The sequence below is a fragment of the Pieris brassicae genome, chromosome 2 (genome assembly GCF_905147105.1).
Source record: "Pieris brassicae chromosome 2, ilPieBrab1.1, whole genome shotgun sequence".
NCBI classification, from domain to species: Eukaryota; Metazoa; Arthropoda; class Insecta; order Lepidoptera; family Pieridae; genus Pieris; species Pieris brassicae.
In genome coordinates this window covers 10,867,336-10,884,718 of record NC_059666.1, presented here as the reverse complement: position 1 = coordinate 10,884,718, position 17,383 = coordinate 10,867,336, and the positions used below count along the sequence as shown (strand labels likewise).

Here is a 17,383-nt window from a genome sequence, read left to right as displayed (position 1 = left end):
CTAGAAGTTACATATCACTTGTATGTCAAGGGGAAGGTGTTTTTGAAGTCATATTGCATATTTCGAGGCAGTTCTTAGCTTATAAGTCTAAAAGAAGGGATGGTTACCAATCTCTGCAAGTACTGGAACCGATCTCTCCTAGCTGTTACTGAAGGGTTCTTGCTGTTTCAGTATATATTTTGTGTATCTTTACAAACTAAGAACGGACGTAACCGTCGCATGGCATGTTGGGAAGCGGATAAGGCTCTGTTGGAAGGCCTACGGCGATTGTTGGAAGGCCTCCTGCATTAAGGACTCGCGCACCGGTAGAAAAAATACTAACACGAGTAAAAATCTAACACCGCTTTTGAAAAGTAAAAAAAATATGATGATGCACCATTATTACAATATATTAGTATATCTCTATATCGATCGCTGATCTTGCGAGCTTGGGATGCTAGCAATTCAATATTAAACGCGGGATCCCTGTAGGGACCGAGTGCCGCTCTGAACATTGCTATATTATTAACTAGACTAAACATGAGTCAATTTAGCGTATGCATTATTAGTTGTTTAATTTGGCAGGATTAATCTAAACTTGGCGGTGGTTTCCTGGTCTGCGGACTGGTTATTAAAAATAGAACATGATGGCTATGTGTTATAGTGTATTCCCTTTATTTATACCTGAATGGTTTAGACTAAAGAACCCATCTCTCTACATGATGGCTGAAACACAATTTAACTGAAAGAGACGAAAGTGCTTTAATTTGAGAGAGTACATCTAATGTAAGGTATAAAAAGGTTTTTTTCTTTCTTTGTTGTAATTATTTTTTGAGTTAGGTTTTTTGTATTGATTGTATTTTTTGTATTAACTCTTTAGTTTATATGGAATTTAAAATTTGTACTGCAATGAACCCTTAGTGGTATTAGTTATATATATATTTTACTCAATAATATTTTAAAAAAATATAACAGTTCAATGAGAGATTTTGTTTTTATGTATTATTAAAATTATATAAAGATTATTATTATACTATTAACGAACATTATTACCTATCTCGCGATATTGTCGAAGACTTTAAGATAGTAATAAGCTTCATTTTCAGATTTTAATCTATCAGAGACCACGAAGATAAAATCGCTCCAAAATTATACAAAAAAATTACAAAATAATGTTTGAGGAAGCGCGCTCAGGGTCATCGCTCGTTATTACTGTATATGATAACAATTGCGTCGCTATATTGTTTACCGGATAATCGTTGTAACAAAAACACCACAATAAAAAATATTATATTGTTCGGTCAATTGCCAATTGACTCATGAGACGAATATAATCTTTAAAAAAAAAGTATATATATTTATAAACTAAACTAAACTGGTGCCCAAGGTACACAAAGCGAAAAAGAGGAAGACAACGTGGATAGATTTAGCAATGGCGGGATTCGGAGGAGGCCTTTGCAAAAAAGGGCACACAGATACCTAAAAGATTGAGTTAGAAATATAAGTGTTTAAGTGTAAAAGTATCTGCAATAAAAGGCTATTATTATAGAAAAGCGTAGTAGTAGATGCGTACAGATGGCGGAAAGCGGCTTTTTGTAATGTAGTAATAAGATATGTAAACGTATTATCCTCATAAAAAAAGTAGTATAATAGCAAAGCGTATCTCTTATCATAACAGCAAAAACATAATTTGTCGGAAAGGAGCGAAAGTACTCTAAGAAAGAAGGGACTGATTCTTTATAAGGAGGTTAATGTTAACAAATGTTGTTTAATTAAGTAAATATACATATGTCCTCCACAGATCCAAATAGAAGATGCTTATGATCTATTAGTTTAAGGCGTTATTCAGAAACTTTGTGCTAATTGTGACTCCCGTAAATTAAACAAAACCTACTCGATTTTGTTTCTTAAAATCAGCTTCATAATCTCAACTGAATTTCGTCATGATCAATGTACCATTACAAAGAATTTTATTTATTAAACGACTCTGACAGCTGTTAGTAAACCTATTAATAAGCCTATAGTACATACAAGAAACATGTTTAATATGGATGCCTCTTACACAAAGCCTTAAACAAAATAAATAGATTTCGCACCAATTAAATCAATAATTACTGTATTCATTTGACTTTAATTAATGTTAAATGTGAACAGGATACCAAACTAATGCCCGAACGAGCGATCCAATTGAAATTGATTGAATTTTGAATTGAACAAACGTTTCAAATATATTAATCTTTTAAGCAAACACTGTTATGAATGCGAAAGGTTAAAAAGCGCCGAAGAGAGAATAACGAGCCTAGGATTTACAAGATAAATATACATTTAAAACACTTTTTATCATTATTTCTGACATTACATACATACTAACAATCTTAAACAACTCAACCTGTTCTATGCTGAAACAGAAAATATATTTATTGCGAAACAATAGATTAATTATAAAATCTGTTTTGTAGAAATTATTGTCAAGTAGCGTTAACATGTCAAAAGGAAGATAATGGCTGCCCAGGACACAGGGAATCCTAGTGTGGGGGCTTATCTAATGTACTTTCTTTTTAGCTAAATATAATTTTATATAAAAAAAAAAGTTTTTTCATTCTTTCTTTCTTTGTAAAAAACAGTTTTGTTTCGTCTATTTACTACTTTATGAAGAATAATTTGGATTTTAGTATGTTTGTACATATAATAAAGTGAAAAACTGCTTGACTGGTTGTAAAAATTATGTACTGACAATAATTAATAGCAGATAGTAAAAGATAAAAAGAAAAGTAATTATTGTACAATTACTAAAAAATAGAAATAAATCAGTGGCAATTGGTTTTAGGTCTGGTCCTCAGATTTCTGGATATGTTTTAAGATCATTTGTTAATCTTATATGCAAGTAGATATGATCGGCCTTCTGTGCCTGAAGCACGCCGTAGACTTTTTGGGTCTAAGGCCTTTAGAGCGAATGTTAAATGCGCAATAGAAAGTCCATTGGTGCACAGCCGGCGAACCTACGACCTCAGGGATGAGAAACGTACGCTGAAGCCACTAGGCCAACACTGCTCATTGTATAATTACTATAATAAATTAAAAACTCTTACACATAGTTATACATTTAAAAAAGCCTCTTGAACAACTCGGTCTATTTGAAACTGAATCAAATTCTGTTGTGTAGTTTTTAAGATTTGCGTAGAAAATTAGAAACGATTTTGTTATACATACTAAGTAAGTCTTATACAGAACTCGCATGGGTTCTACTCAGACAATCGACTTTTAACTGGAGGTCTAAGTTTCGATTGATTAGCATTCCATGTGTCACATTTCTTGGACATTTTAATTGAATTAACACGAATAATTTTTAGATTTAATTCAAAGTATTTTCTTGTAAAAATGTAAGATTCGATAATAATTTTATAAATAAATAGTATCACATTATTAAATAATATTTGTGTCTTCTCGTTTATATGTATTGACTACCATTTAACTGTTCATTCAGGCCTGTAAGAATCATAATATATAAGATAACATCATTTACATAGGGACCTCTTACGTATATTTATACAAATCGTATAATAACTGTATAAAAAGTTATAAAAAACAGTCTGTTTTGATTAAGCTTAGTTCTTGTTTATTTCCCCAATTATTTTAATTGAACTAAAAAACGTAGCAAACGTAGCCTTTCTGTGTATATCAACGAAACAAAAATGTTTTGTATTGTGGTGCGATTCCTGTGAAAATGAAATTGGTCTACTCGCATACAAACAAGTATGACACACACTTTTGAACAAATATAAAACTATTTTAGTATTTTTGCAGACTTTTGGGCGACTACCGACATATTGTATGCAATAGAGCCCAACAAAATCTAAATTTTTAAGCAATCGCTTGTGAACTTACTTCGAAAACTCGGTTGTTGAATGATGCAAAAACGATGTCATCAGCAGATAGTTTGGACATGTATTTAACTCCAGCAAAGTGGCAGAGACAGCAGTTGTCGTCTGACACAATTGTATTCTTTGGCCTGAAAGGATACTTATATTATTACTGTGTTTTTATTTACGATAAGTTTAGGGAAATCTACCCTAACTTTAAGACAATATAGAATTAAATTATTATTACTATGTAGGTATGGTAATAATATTCTAAACACTATATTTGTTTGTTATGAATTAAAATAATATATTTTATATTATTTATATTGAGTGCTTCTTACGTCTCAGCATTCGTTGACTGGTAAATTGGATATCAAAATAAAAGTTGTTCATCAGATATAGTACCAGTTTTTTTTAATTGATTCGAGAAATATATATTACCCGTATTATAACTATACATTATAGTAATCAACTACTGAAGGTTGAAAATTATTCCAATACTAGTATGGTTATCAAAAAGTGGTGGGTTGGTAAGTAAAAATTACGGGTTATGTATTTTTAAATCCATGACCCGTATGTTTATAATTTTTTTCTTAAAAAGGTTTTTGGTAGGCTCATAGCACTTAGAGGTAGAATATGTTTATTATATATCAGACCCGCAAATACACATAGCAGTTTCGGTGAAATATTTTTTACATTTACGCGAGTAAAATATTTTGTGTGTTAACGATATTTACTGCGTTCATGCTTCGTTTAAACTTTCGCGAAAGTTACTTTTCTTGCAATTAATTTTGAGAATAACTGCACAATTTGCAAATCATTTAATTAAAAACGTCGTATATAATAATCGTCGGTTAAAAATGTGTCTACACTGTCTAGATTTAAACAATGCCGGCAACGCAATCGCGAGCCCTCTGGTATTGAGGGTGCTCGTGGGTGGCACAGTATCACTTAACATCAGGTAAGCATTCTGCCTGATTGACCCCTGTCAAAAAAAACGTCAATCTTACAATTTTATTAAAGTAAACTCACCTACAGCAGCAACAGGTCAAGTGGCGTGCCAACTTGCAGAATCCCGTGAAACAATGCCGATAAAGTACGTACGGCCATCCGTAGGCGGCAATTGAAAGCCTTAAATAATGCAGCGCGTGATCTAAATTCATCCAAGGCGGTGTTTCAGAGAACACTTTGTTCACATCCGTAGTGTATATTGGTTCTTCATCGTTGAGCATTTGTATTCGCCGCATTTCTCGCGTTTCGCGCTTCTGTCTTACCCTTAATAGGACACAGCCGGCGACCACGTCTGAGGGCACGAGGTCCGTCGACCTGAATAGGGCGCTTAGTAAAGCTGAAAAGGAAAAAATGGGATTAAAAGGTTTATAGAAGATAAATTTTCGACATAAAAGTATTCAATTTAGTAAGTAATTTAATATAAATTAAAAGTAATATGAAATTCTACTCCTCGTAACATGAGACAGGCTTTGGTATTAGATGCTACTTGTGGGAACACGTTAGCTCCGTCTCACCTCCCTCGGACAAGCAAAACAGCTGGGCTGGCTACAGGGTAGGTGGAAAATAAAAAACGGCTCAAAAACAATAGAGTAGAGTCTGTTGGGCCATGTGGCTCAAGTGCAGAGGCGCTAATTAAAGATTGAGGTTGGCTGGAACTGGTGCTTTCCTCGCTAAACGAATAAGTATCGCAATACAACGAGGAAATACTGCCAGCGCTAAAGGTACACTGAACAAACGTTTAAATTTTGTTTTCATTTTGTATTAAATTTTAATTATTATTATTACTATGTAGGTTAACAAAATTGTAAATACTTTATATTGTGAGTTGGAAATAAATATTATATATTATTCAATGAAATCTACTACTTAAATTTTACAATACATTGGTATCGAGTAGCGACATCTATATCGCTATTGAGTTAAAGAAAAATGTCAAAATGTTGGAAATGTATAATTTAAGAAAACAGGTGAAAGCACTGGTATATCAACGAAATAATAACCTTACAAATATTCTAAGACATTTATAGAATACAAAAATATAATGAAACATTTAAAAGCTCTTAAACTTATTTTGGCATGACTTTCAGTCCTCTATTTTCGTCTCAAACTGAGACAGAATTCTGTTCAAAGTAATTGCGATCGATTGAGCGTATTGCCGCTTATATAATTGCCAGATCAGGAATTTTCGAATAACCAGAATAAGAATTTCACCTCGCAAAACATACAATAAATTTTTAATTTCTATAAATATATTACGGCATTGCTGGATGTTATTTTAAAGTGTTTATAAAGTGTGAGGTGTAAAGGCGACTTAATAGTTAAATATTACTAAAGTATGCAAAGAAAAATAAACGTGGGAAAATAGATAGTTAAGGCTTCTGGGGAGAATTGGATGGAGTAAGCTGACAACAGATCCAAATATAAAAGCCAGGATTTAACCAAAAGGGGGCCACAAAAACTCTACAGAACACAAAGAAACGGAAATAACAATAACTAACATAGACTAAGTCTGTAATAACAAAACTAACACACATTTTATATGTCATTTTTAACAGTATGGAATGAAAGTGGCTTCATTATTAACTTAACTAAAATTTTGGAGAAACTCGGAAATATACGTAATAAGAACATCAATATGTCTCAGGGACCAAGCTTTTTAAATGTCTTTTAATTTTGGTTTATTATATTTATTATTACTATGTAGGTTAAGAAAATTGTAAATACTGTATATTCAATTGTTAAGATTACTAATAAATAATGTGCTTAAAAAAGCGCGGTTCGTTCGAATGAAAGGAATGAAATCGAATTATAATGATTATATCTCTATATACATTTTGCTCACTCAGACTTTCTTAGTTTTCCTAATCGTCAGAGTTACGGCCCGAGAGTATAGCCAAACGCAGACTCTTTTCTACATTGCATTCATTCGTTTCATAGCCATTTACTTTTCAGTATTATATTCTATTGTTGTACGCGAGTGGTCAATAAATGGTGATAATGTATTCTCCTTGGAAAATAATACTGGCACGCGTAGAAATAATAGTAATAAAAAAATAATTACATAAATTGTTTTTTTTATAAATAGATGAATTTGTTTTGCGTCGTGTCGCAACGTGTTCTTGAAAGTAGATTAAATTTAAGTTTGCGCGGTATTACAATATCGCTGCTTGAAATTATTTACTACGGCGCTGGTAAATCAAGACTTGAGAGAAACATTGGAGGTTAATGCTCCTCCATATGCCTTGGTTGCGTGTTGGTGTGGTGAGTTCAACCGAGGAAAAACTTCACAAAAACTCACACTCCACAAAGCTGTTTGGGTTAGAACAAGATGTTGACAGATTTTTAGCTTAAATCCTAATAACAGACGCAACATGGCTTCACCATTATGATCCGGAAACAAAAAAAAATTGTCCATGACTTGAAGAGACCCTCATCTCCAACTCCAAAGAAATTTAAGGCAAACCAGGATTGCTAATAATCGAATATCTTAATAATGGAGCCGCTTTTACAGTGATCATGTATGCACGACAAATAACGAGGTAACGTAAGGAAATACGGTGGCTTCGTATTGATGGGACATCGTCCATATTCGCGCTAGCTCCTAGTGATTGCTACCTATTTCTGAGGTTAAAGAAACATCTCCTTTAATTTAAATATGATCGATATTATAAAGAGATCAGGAAGATCTTTCTAAAAGGGTAATTCTTGCTTAGAACTTACATTTAATAAAAGATAATTTATTTAACTGTACTTGTAGAATAGTTTGCGCAGAATAAACTCAATCATCTCGCTCTTAATAGGTAAAAGTGGCATGATAGTTCTTTCTCTGAAAATAGCGTCCTATAAGCCGTGTTAAATTTCCGGTTGTCTAGCTCGGGCCAGATACAGTTTTAGTTACGTGGGGCTAGACTGCGCAGCTTTTCTATGTCATGTTGTCTGTTGGGCATTAAAAGTGGACGAAATTCTTTTGAAAAGTTACAAAATAAAAAAAAAGTAATTAGAAATGGTTTCTTACCAGCGACTTGCTGAAAAGCCTCCTTCCCATGTTCGTCTCTTTTTAACCAACAGAACGCCCACCGGAACCTTCTGGACCAGAGACCCGTGACCTTCCTGTGATGCCGGGCCTGGTTCGGCGTGTCCAGCATCTCATCATAGTTCACTGACCCCAGGGGGTCGAATACCATGAACAACCCGAATATTGTGAGTGCTAATTGCACCCAGTTGAATAATACTATACCTAGAAAAATACATAATATATCGAATGAAGAGTAAAATTACAACGGATTAAAAGTAAGGTTCAACTAAAATGTCTTGTTCAACAGATGTCTTAAATGTATTGGATTTGACTTACGAAAGTCATACTAAGGGCCGAGTAAAATATTCTATTTTGTAAAGACGTTGCAGTAGAAATGGTCCAGAGTTGACTTCCGAGGAAATAACAACATCATGTCTCTGAAGAAAAACTTCACACAATGTTTCCCCAGAAAATTAATACCAGTTATCACTTAGCAAATAGAAACTAGTGTTAACTGATTCACACAAGCGAGGCTTACTTTGTATAACAATACTGGAGAATTTGTCCGTTACGTCACACTCGATGACGTCACAGTACATCCACATTGTACCCATCACGTTTAACGCCACTTCCGGTAGCACTAGAAATACTCTGAAAAAAAATTTACAAAATTTATAACAATCTCTCAAAAACTAAGTGTGTTTACTAACTCTAGCACTCTTTACTTTATACACAATTTGACAGAAAGATACCATAGGACATCAGATAAATCAGTGCAATTGATCTGATTTACTAAGCCACGTAGGCAGTTATTTTTTCTATAGTTCGATTAAAATGGCAAACTACTAAAAAAGTCATTATTCTCAGTTAAGTGACAAGCAAACGAAGATCACGTATCATCAATCTATTGCATAAACGATCAATTAAGGACACGGTATCATCTTCCATGTAATTTTTCAGGATCCAATAAAATACAAATGACAAACGGACACCTTTAGTAATATTGGCGTTCAGTGTTTTATCATGCCCTGGTTTGATTTTGCGTGATATACATACTATTCCCCAGTAAATAGATAATCCAGCACAAAGAATTTTTCAATTCTAAACCTTAGTTCTAGATCGAGCAGAGAACGCGTTCAATCAAACAATCTGTGGGAAGCTCTCAAAAGGCAATACTGTTCCGGTTTTTCCAATAATTTTCATGAAAGCTGCGGTTTTATTGATTTTAGCGGGATTTAAATATTTTGCTACTTTAAAGTCAGTTCCTTTTTTCGTCTCTTTCTGTCTTATTGCTTTTAAGCCATGATGACAGAATTTTTATAAGCGGATATATACACTCACATAGATGTAAATGTATCCCATTTAATTATAAATAAGACTGTAAATTGTACACTTATATTATAAACTTCAACATATATTAACTGTATATTAATTAGGTACTTAAAATTGTCAGTACATAGTATCATGTAGCACAATGTTTATTATTCTTTAATTACATGATCTAATGGCGAGTACAAAATATACGTAGAATCTGCATTTTGCTTTATTTTTAAAAAGCTAAAGTATTTATAATCATTAATATATATAATGGGATATTTTTCAATTTTATTACTAAAAGAGTATTTTCGTGATGCTGAACTGATGTTGATGCTGAAGTGATGCCCATGGACACTCGCACTGACAGAAGGCTCGCAAGTCCGCTGCCGGCCGTTTAAGAATTGGTACGTTCTTTTCTTGAAGGACCCTAAGTCGAATTGATTCGGAAATACTCCAGTTATAAATATAGGTAGATCTCTATTGCATTTTTATACGGTCTTATATAATCTCGATGAACAAAATCTAAGAAATCCGACGAATAAAGTCCCGAAGACTAATATACTTACATTTGAATTATAATATACATTAAGGTATAATATATTTTGTGCCAGGGGAACAAAGTGAAATATCAGATTTTTCTTTCTTCTTTTTATATAACGGCGCAAACGGACAGAAGTCTTACCTGATGTGAGGTGTTTTCGTGTACTTTTCAGAAATCGTGGTAAGCGTGGTAAAAATGTTTTATAAGTCACTGCAAAGACTATATTAACTTACTTACTTAAGTAATAATAAAGGTGACACCAGCTTTCGCGCGTCGGTGTCCGTGATGGTGCCTTTTGCGGACTGCTGGGCCAGGGCCGAGAGTAGCAGCATGAGACTGGCTTGTAAAGCCAGATTCCCGCAAAGATAGAGCCTCACAAACGCTCCACCCGTCCAGCCCTCGGTCTGACACTCCCATGTCACGGGATACAGTACTTCCACTACTAAAGCGATAAGTACCAACCTGTATGGACAACGTAAAAACAATTACAAATAATAAAAGTTGCGTGGTCCCATATCATTTTATAATAAACGAAAATTAGCAAGAAAAGTAATCGGTGGGTAGGCCAAAATTTGGCAGAGTGCAAACATGAATGGCGAGATTCCGAGGAGACCTTTGCCAAAGATACCTAATATAAGAAAGAGATAGAAATATAAATGTGTTTAAGTGTAAAAGTATCTGCAAAAAAGACTATTATTATTATTATAACATTTTATAACTATGTCTCAAGTTTTAGCATCTGTCGTATTGCTCATTTTGTAAATGATCAGCCTGGTACCTGACACACAAGGTCGATCTTGGGTCTGAGTTCGGTACGATGTTATTCACGGCTTGATTACACAGAAATAATTATTGGTGTATGCATTGGATCAAATTCGGCAATAAGGATTAGTCTCAAAAGCTTGAATGTTTATCCATTATGAATTAAGATGGATAAAATGTCGTCGGAAACACTGAAGGCAAAAGCGATTGGATACGAGAATTTCGAAATTAATTTTATAACAGTGACGCATATTAAAATAGATATTCCTATAAATGTCGCCCATGATCATAGTAAGGTGCTATCGTTAATCTCAAATGACTAATGAGTTATTTATACATTTTATTATGTAATAACTACCGTTATTTACTCGCAAGGGACGATAATAATAATCCACACGGTTGCTTGAGAATTTGAAGACTAATCACCTACTCGCCTATTAAATTGACAAATGATCACGAAACCGATACAGAAATCTGATGCCTAGACCTAAAACATGATACGACATCTCATGCATAAGCCAATAGGTATATAAGTATGACATAGAAATATGACAGTATGAAATAGCTTGAGATTTATATGATCATTTTAGATCCTTAAACACCTATAGTTAATTAGAATTCTCTCTACTAATGAAGAATCTCAAATGGTTTTGAAATCTTCTCAAATAACATATTTTTTATTTTCTTTATTTAGATCATTGCAATGTCTGTTTTGTGTCTTGTATTTTCTCTGGGAAGTCCGCCTAAATATAAATAATGTAAGCTCAATTACAATGTTTGGTTGGCGAATGTATGTATGTATGTATAATATGTATTTATAAAATATCTCTTATGCCTGAGGTCTTAGATTCTACTAAATATACATGAATATACTTTTCTACAATTCCCTTTTGAAGAAAACCTTTGAATGGGAATCGTAATGACTTAGACACAAAACGTCGATGGCTGATCTGACACCATGACCAAGGGTTGTAGCCCCCCCCCACCCTGTTTTTTTGATATAAGGTTTAAAATCGCAGCTTCAATCGTTCAATCGTTATGAACAAATTTATTTAAGTCAGACTAATTCAGAATTTGAAGTTTTTCTGTATGTTCTTTAAAATTGCCGGACGCTTACGCGCTTCAGCCAATTGTGTACAATTGAATAATTTCCCTTGGTCAGCGTAGAGTGACTACAAAATAAAATAACCAGGAGATTAAAATTTCACCGTTTTTGTCTATTATTATTAACAATATTGAATGTGAATTTATATTTATGTAGTGTTTTGTGACCCAATGAAGTTTAAAAAAATAAATTAAGATTTTTCAAATTTCAAAAGCAATTCATTATCCCCACGTTCAATTTGTCTATATGCTCCTGCGTTGAAAGAAAATCCTAAGAAAACCGGCATGTCTAAGACCCAAAAAGTAGAAAAAACAAAACAAATACAGAAACCTAAAAGGTTGCGGTGCCAGTTGTTTCTCGTTGATACTCTATTTAATAATAACTTTACGTTCCATTCCAACCGCTGATCGAAGCCAATAAAACCAAGTGATGACAATTTAGAATACATTATGAAGCAATCAAAATTGAGAAAGGTCACGACCGAATTGTAATGTGAAAGTTAACATTTCTATTAGTAGCTATGTTTATTTTTAGATAGCTTTTAATAATCTGTGTGTTGCGTGATATAATGGTATTATACATATACTTACCTGAGGTGACCTTACTATGAACTTTATCATTTACATTTAATACATACAATTTGTACTATTCGAATGCATGCTAATGCTTCCGTTAGGCTGGAATTCTTACTCTTTTCATTAAAAAACTATTCCCTAGGTCCTTAAAAGTATTGGTTAGACTGCCCGGAAGAATGCAAGAGCGATCCCGGAGTCACTGTTACGCGGAAAAAACCGCATAAGACGCCAGATTATTCACAAACCGTAAATAATTAAAACAGCTAATTATAAAAATCTTATACTTGACGCTGGCTAATGCACAAACCGTGCCAGAGCCAAAAGAAAAAAAAGTAGCCATATAAAATAGGCATGCTAATTTTCATATTTAATATATTTGTTGTAGGCATTTAGCTTTGTCAAATTTGGTTTAAGCATTATGAGATTATGAGACTGTACGTTCCGGACAAATATCACCGCTGCCGGAAACAACCTTGTTGCTGTGCCGGCACTGCCCAGCGTCAACAAGCTCCCATGCCCGGGTTACTCTCGAAGCAAATAGTTTTCTCTAGAGAGCGATTATTATAATGACATAATAATAAGAACAGTATTTATAATTGGTAGGTATCAAAACATATGGTCTAAATTCTCTACCTACAAAGACACCTGGCTTTTAAAAACCTAATCACCTCCGTCTTGAAAGCATTACAAGGCAATGATCTATAACTTCTGGGAAGGTTATTAAATAGTTTGATATTAGGTAACAATATTTAAAATACATGGTAGTGCAACATTCAGGTACCCAGTTTTTAGTGAGTATTGCATACCCTGTCTCTGAACACCAGAGATTCTGGCGTGGCACATACCACTAGAGACATTCGGGTTAGAGTAGTCCAATTTTAAGACAAGTTTAGGCTGACAAAGCACTTGGCATCAAGTATGGACCAACAGATGCCCCCTGCAATAAGCCATATTGACTTTATTGGACATTAATAAACTTTTATTGTTTATTGAGATTTTAATATGCTTCGGGGCGCCGTTTACCTTAAATTTGAGCGGAGCTTTTGAATATAATTTGAGCTTTTGTGAGTCAAATTGTTATAAATGACTTTGATTTTTAACTCAAGGGTTTAAAGAATACACAAAGATTTGTTTTACGATGAATATTCCCTACTTGAACTTATTAACCGAATTCAAAACTACTTAGTCTAAGTATGTCCACAAATTTCTTGGAAACTAAAAGTATCGAGTTGATCTATTTTGATTATTTCACAGTCCACGTTATATTAAATTTTATATAAAGATTGTGATAAAGGAAACCTACACAAATAATAAAATACAGCGTTTTTATCGATTAACGATCGCTTTTTTAAAGTAATATATATACATAAAGCTAACCCATTAGATTGTTCTATTCAAAATCTATTCACAACAAATCATACACGTGTAATATAACTCGTTATGATTATGACACTTCAAGGCTTTGATTGGCTTTTAGTTTCTCATTAGTGTAAGTCCTTTGCATTATTACAACACCATTCAAGATTGACCATCTGATAGATATCTAAAAGCTTGTAAATTAAGCAACTAGTTTGTACATGTGTTCCGTCCATAAGATATTTTTTTATAGACCTGGCAGGAGGCTCTCCTGATGTTAAGCGCAACCGCCGCCCATGGAAACTCAATGCCAGAGGCCTCGCGAGTGCGTTGTCTGCCTGTTAAAACCGTTTTTTTATGTTAACACTTTTTTATTCAAAAAGGGGTTTAGTAGTGATAATATTATACGAACAGTTACTAATGTTCTAGATACATAAAAGGACGGGAGATAAGTCATTCATAACATAATTTTAATTAATCATATTAATCACATCAACAGTAACAAATGAAATAACTAAATGAAAACAGAGTATCCGGACAACCAAACAACGGATTTCTGTGTGTGAAAACTGATACAGTATCGGAAAGCATCGTGAGAATGCCCAAACCATAAATTGAGTACGTGTGTCAGGCTCAAGAAGCGGCATAAGCAACTAAACTGAACACAACAACTCGTTTAGAAAGGGCAATTAAACATTAACCGTAATACAATTTGCGGTATACCAGTTATTACGCTCTATTGGTCATATTAACACAATATGAATACGATACAAGACCTTGTTATGTTTTCCGTAACATAATACTTCGAATCTACTTAGAGGGCAAAAGATCAACTGAGTATAAATGTGCTAATTTGATTTAATTGTTAAACTGCGTGACTTACAATTTATTGTGATTTTGCAAGGGTGCCTCCCTGGTCCATTTATTTTTAATGACTTTGAAAGTGATAGTTTCGAATTATATATATAGTTTATCCTTAAATAGTTTAGATATGGGTTTCATCTGATGGTGTAATGAACTTGTAGAATACACCACAGCATATAAAAGTTTTTTTAAAATAATAAACATTATGTATGTATGAACAAAATTGTACAACGCGCACGAGTTTTAAGCTGTGTGTGAAACCACGCGAAATAATGAGTATATATAATCAAAACAAACTTACCAAACGAATCGAAATAGAAGTTCGAATATACTTGGGAAAACGAGATCGTCTGAGGCTGCCAGCCATTTTCGCCCCAAAAGCCGGAGCGCCGGCATTCTGAAACAAAAAAGTTACGTCAATAAACTATATTTTTGATGATTACATTTTACGTGAAACGTTAATTATGTTTTTGGAATTATGCTTCTTTTAATCTGATTAGATAGGATATATTATAAATAAATAAAATAAACAATTCTACAGGTTAGTTTTGGATGTATGAGAAATTTTGGTGAATGTCGTACTTGAATTCGTGTATGCGGTGATGTTAGTAATTTCGAGTACGTATTTGCGTGTTATTCCCACGAGCATGTAAGTTCGTGCTCCTATTTCAACATGCCTCATGCTGATAGAGGACAAATCTTTGTTTTTAATTTATTTTATTATTATTAATTAGTTAAGATGTCACGAGGAACATGGTGTAATGGCAGTAGTGTAAAACAAAAAACTTGGCGATTAAAAAGAGCGGCGGAGACTTTGAATGAATTTTCGAATTAAAAAGCTCTATCGGCCAAGATCGGATCGCTATTGAAATGAGCTTCCAACCTGCAAATTTCATGGTTAAAAATTAAACATATAAAAGTCCAGAGCCTTTGGATGTGTGGAAATTTTCATTTAAATATTATTAAACTATAGATTGTACATGATTCTTTATAATAAAAAAGAAATAATTAATATACAGTCAAACAGTGAGCAACGTCAAAGTGGATTTCTTTTAAAGAAAAATAGCAAATATAAATCTATATAACTAAATTATTAATAATCAGTTTTGTCTAGTTTGATTGTCCTATGAAGCAGGACCAGCATGTTTCGAAGCAAGAAAATGTTATAACATTGAATAAAACCTACAGGTTAAATAAAAATAAAATCTGAAACGCACTTTCGTTCATAACAAACAAAGCGTGCATCTGTTTTGGCTTACACCCGGCCTATATCGGCATGATCTACTTTCCCGCGCACTGAACCCGGGTCGAATATTTCTGGAAAATGCGTTAAATATTTGTGGCCTTATTATTGTGGCAATAATGTCAGTTGTAAATTACGATTTCATGATTTCGTGGTTTGTTACAATTCAGGTCAGACGCTTAGCAGCCAAATACTGTAACTGCCTTTTGAATAATTATTAATTTAGGTTAAAAATATTATACAACAACATTTACTATCGCGATACAATCTTTTTGAATCCGGACTTTTTAAACCTGTATCTGGTTCATGATCATCGCATAGGTGATCAGCTTCCTGCCAGACGCCGTCGACTTTTTGGGTAAAAGGCGAGCCGGGTTTCTCACGCTGTTGATCGAGCCTATGACCTCAAGGATGAGAGTCGCAAAATATAAAGCATAAGAGTAGATACAAGTGTCTTTGATTTAACACTCATAGACGGAAGTCCGATCGGAGTGTAGCGATATCACAGAACCGATAACCGTGCACAGCCGGCCTTTTAAGAATTACGGTACTCTTATAAAATAATCTTGTACACTATCTGGCTGACAGTCTATTTATTACTTTCTGTTAAGTTAGAATTTCCCATCAAGACATGAGAGTCTAATAAAAACTACTATCAGTTAGTTCCGTATCATCCTCCGTCGTGCACACACATTTAAAATAGAATAAATAAAGATGTGTTTATTCATTTGACAACAATTCATTATAATGTGTAAGATTTGGGAACCTCATTAAGTAAAAGAATGGCTGTGCAACTCTTCCATAACAAGCGTAATAGTGAATTCTATTAAAAATAATATATTTTGTTTAATTATATTTTTCAAACTGTTTCTAACTCGCTTAAGTGCATGAGTGAGTGAATGATATTTTTTGGCTTATATTCTAATACTTTGTGAATCTTAATTAACATTTTAAGTTTTATCCTGAACATATTTAACTTTTTTTAAAACCCAATCACCAGGACTATCCTAACAGTACGCTGTGGGGATTGACCGAACATCTCTGCATGTGCAACTACTAATATAATCGTTGAGGCAGTTAAATTCTCGGAGAGCACGACGTAATCTGATTAATTTTCCATTATGCGCGTCAGAACCGAGGCAGGCTTGCATCATATCTTGCATTATTCAATTAGAACAAAGATAGACTTTAATTTAATTAAGCAAAAAGGTTCCCCGAGCATCATGCGTGGATTTCGTGTATTTTAACAGCAATAATAAATTTGTCAATTTGTTCAAAACCATAATAAAACAGGAATCTCAAAAATGAAAGGATTCTGCAGCGAATCATTTTAAGTCTTTGCCGTAAGGACAATAGAGCAAGGGCAGACATTCGTGTGGCATTCTTATTTTATACCTCAAAGGCACATTCATTTCAAAGGGAGAGTTTCATCATCGGTAGAATACGAAGTTCCACCCGTATCAACTCGACGTCCGTTGTTCCACAACTGAGACTTTTTAAGGCAGTTTTTTGCCGCATACCACTATGTGGAACTAGCTACCAACTTAAAGTATTTCCGAACCAATTCAACCCTACTTCAAGAAAAGTGCGTTCCGATTGTTCAAAGGCCGACAACGCACTCGCGAGGAACCAGCTCGAGGTTAACCAGTCATCTTTCCCCTTTGAATAAATCTCGACACTGGTCAACTGAGGCACGGAGACCTACCGTATTTCTATCTATAATAATCTTAATATATAAGGTTATACAACGTCTT

The 17,383-nt window shown here is 33.8% G+C and overlaps 1 protein-coding gene across 3 annotated transcripts in view; it reads right to left on the bottom strand.

The window, feature by feature from the left end:
- The window catches only part of LOC123720024 (diacylglycerol lipase-beta), a 52,704-nt gene that overhangs the window by 6,502 nt on the left and 28,819 nt on the right, over positions 1 to 17,383 (bottom strand). For all 3 annotated transcript variants that reach the window (XM_045676442.1, XM_045676441.1, XM_045676443.1), the window contains exons 2-7: positions 14,688 to 14,783; positions 9,962 to 10,186; positions 8,405 to 8,517; positions 7,867 to 8,088; positions 4,872 to 5,187; positions 3,865 to 3,988 (exon numbers count right to left, since the gene is read on the bottom strand). In XM_045676442.1, coding sequence (XP_045532398.1) covers positions 3,865 to 3,988; positions 4,872 to 5,187; positions 7,867 to 8,088; positions 8,405 to 8,517; positions 9,962 to 10,186; positions 14,688 to 14,782 — 1,095 coding nt within the window. In that variant the 5' untranslated portion in view covers position 14,783. The remainder of the gene's footprint in view (positions 1 to 3,864; positions 3,989 to 4,871; positions 5,188 to 7,866; positions 8,089 to 8,404; positions 8,518 to 9,961; positions 10,187 to 14,687; positions 14,784 to 17,383) is intronic.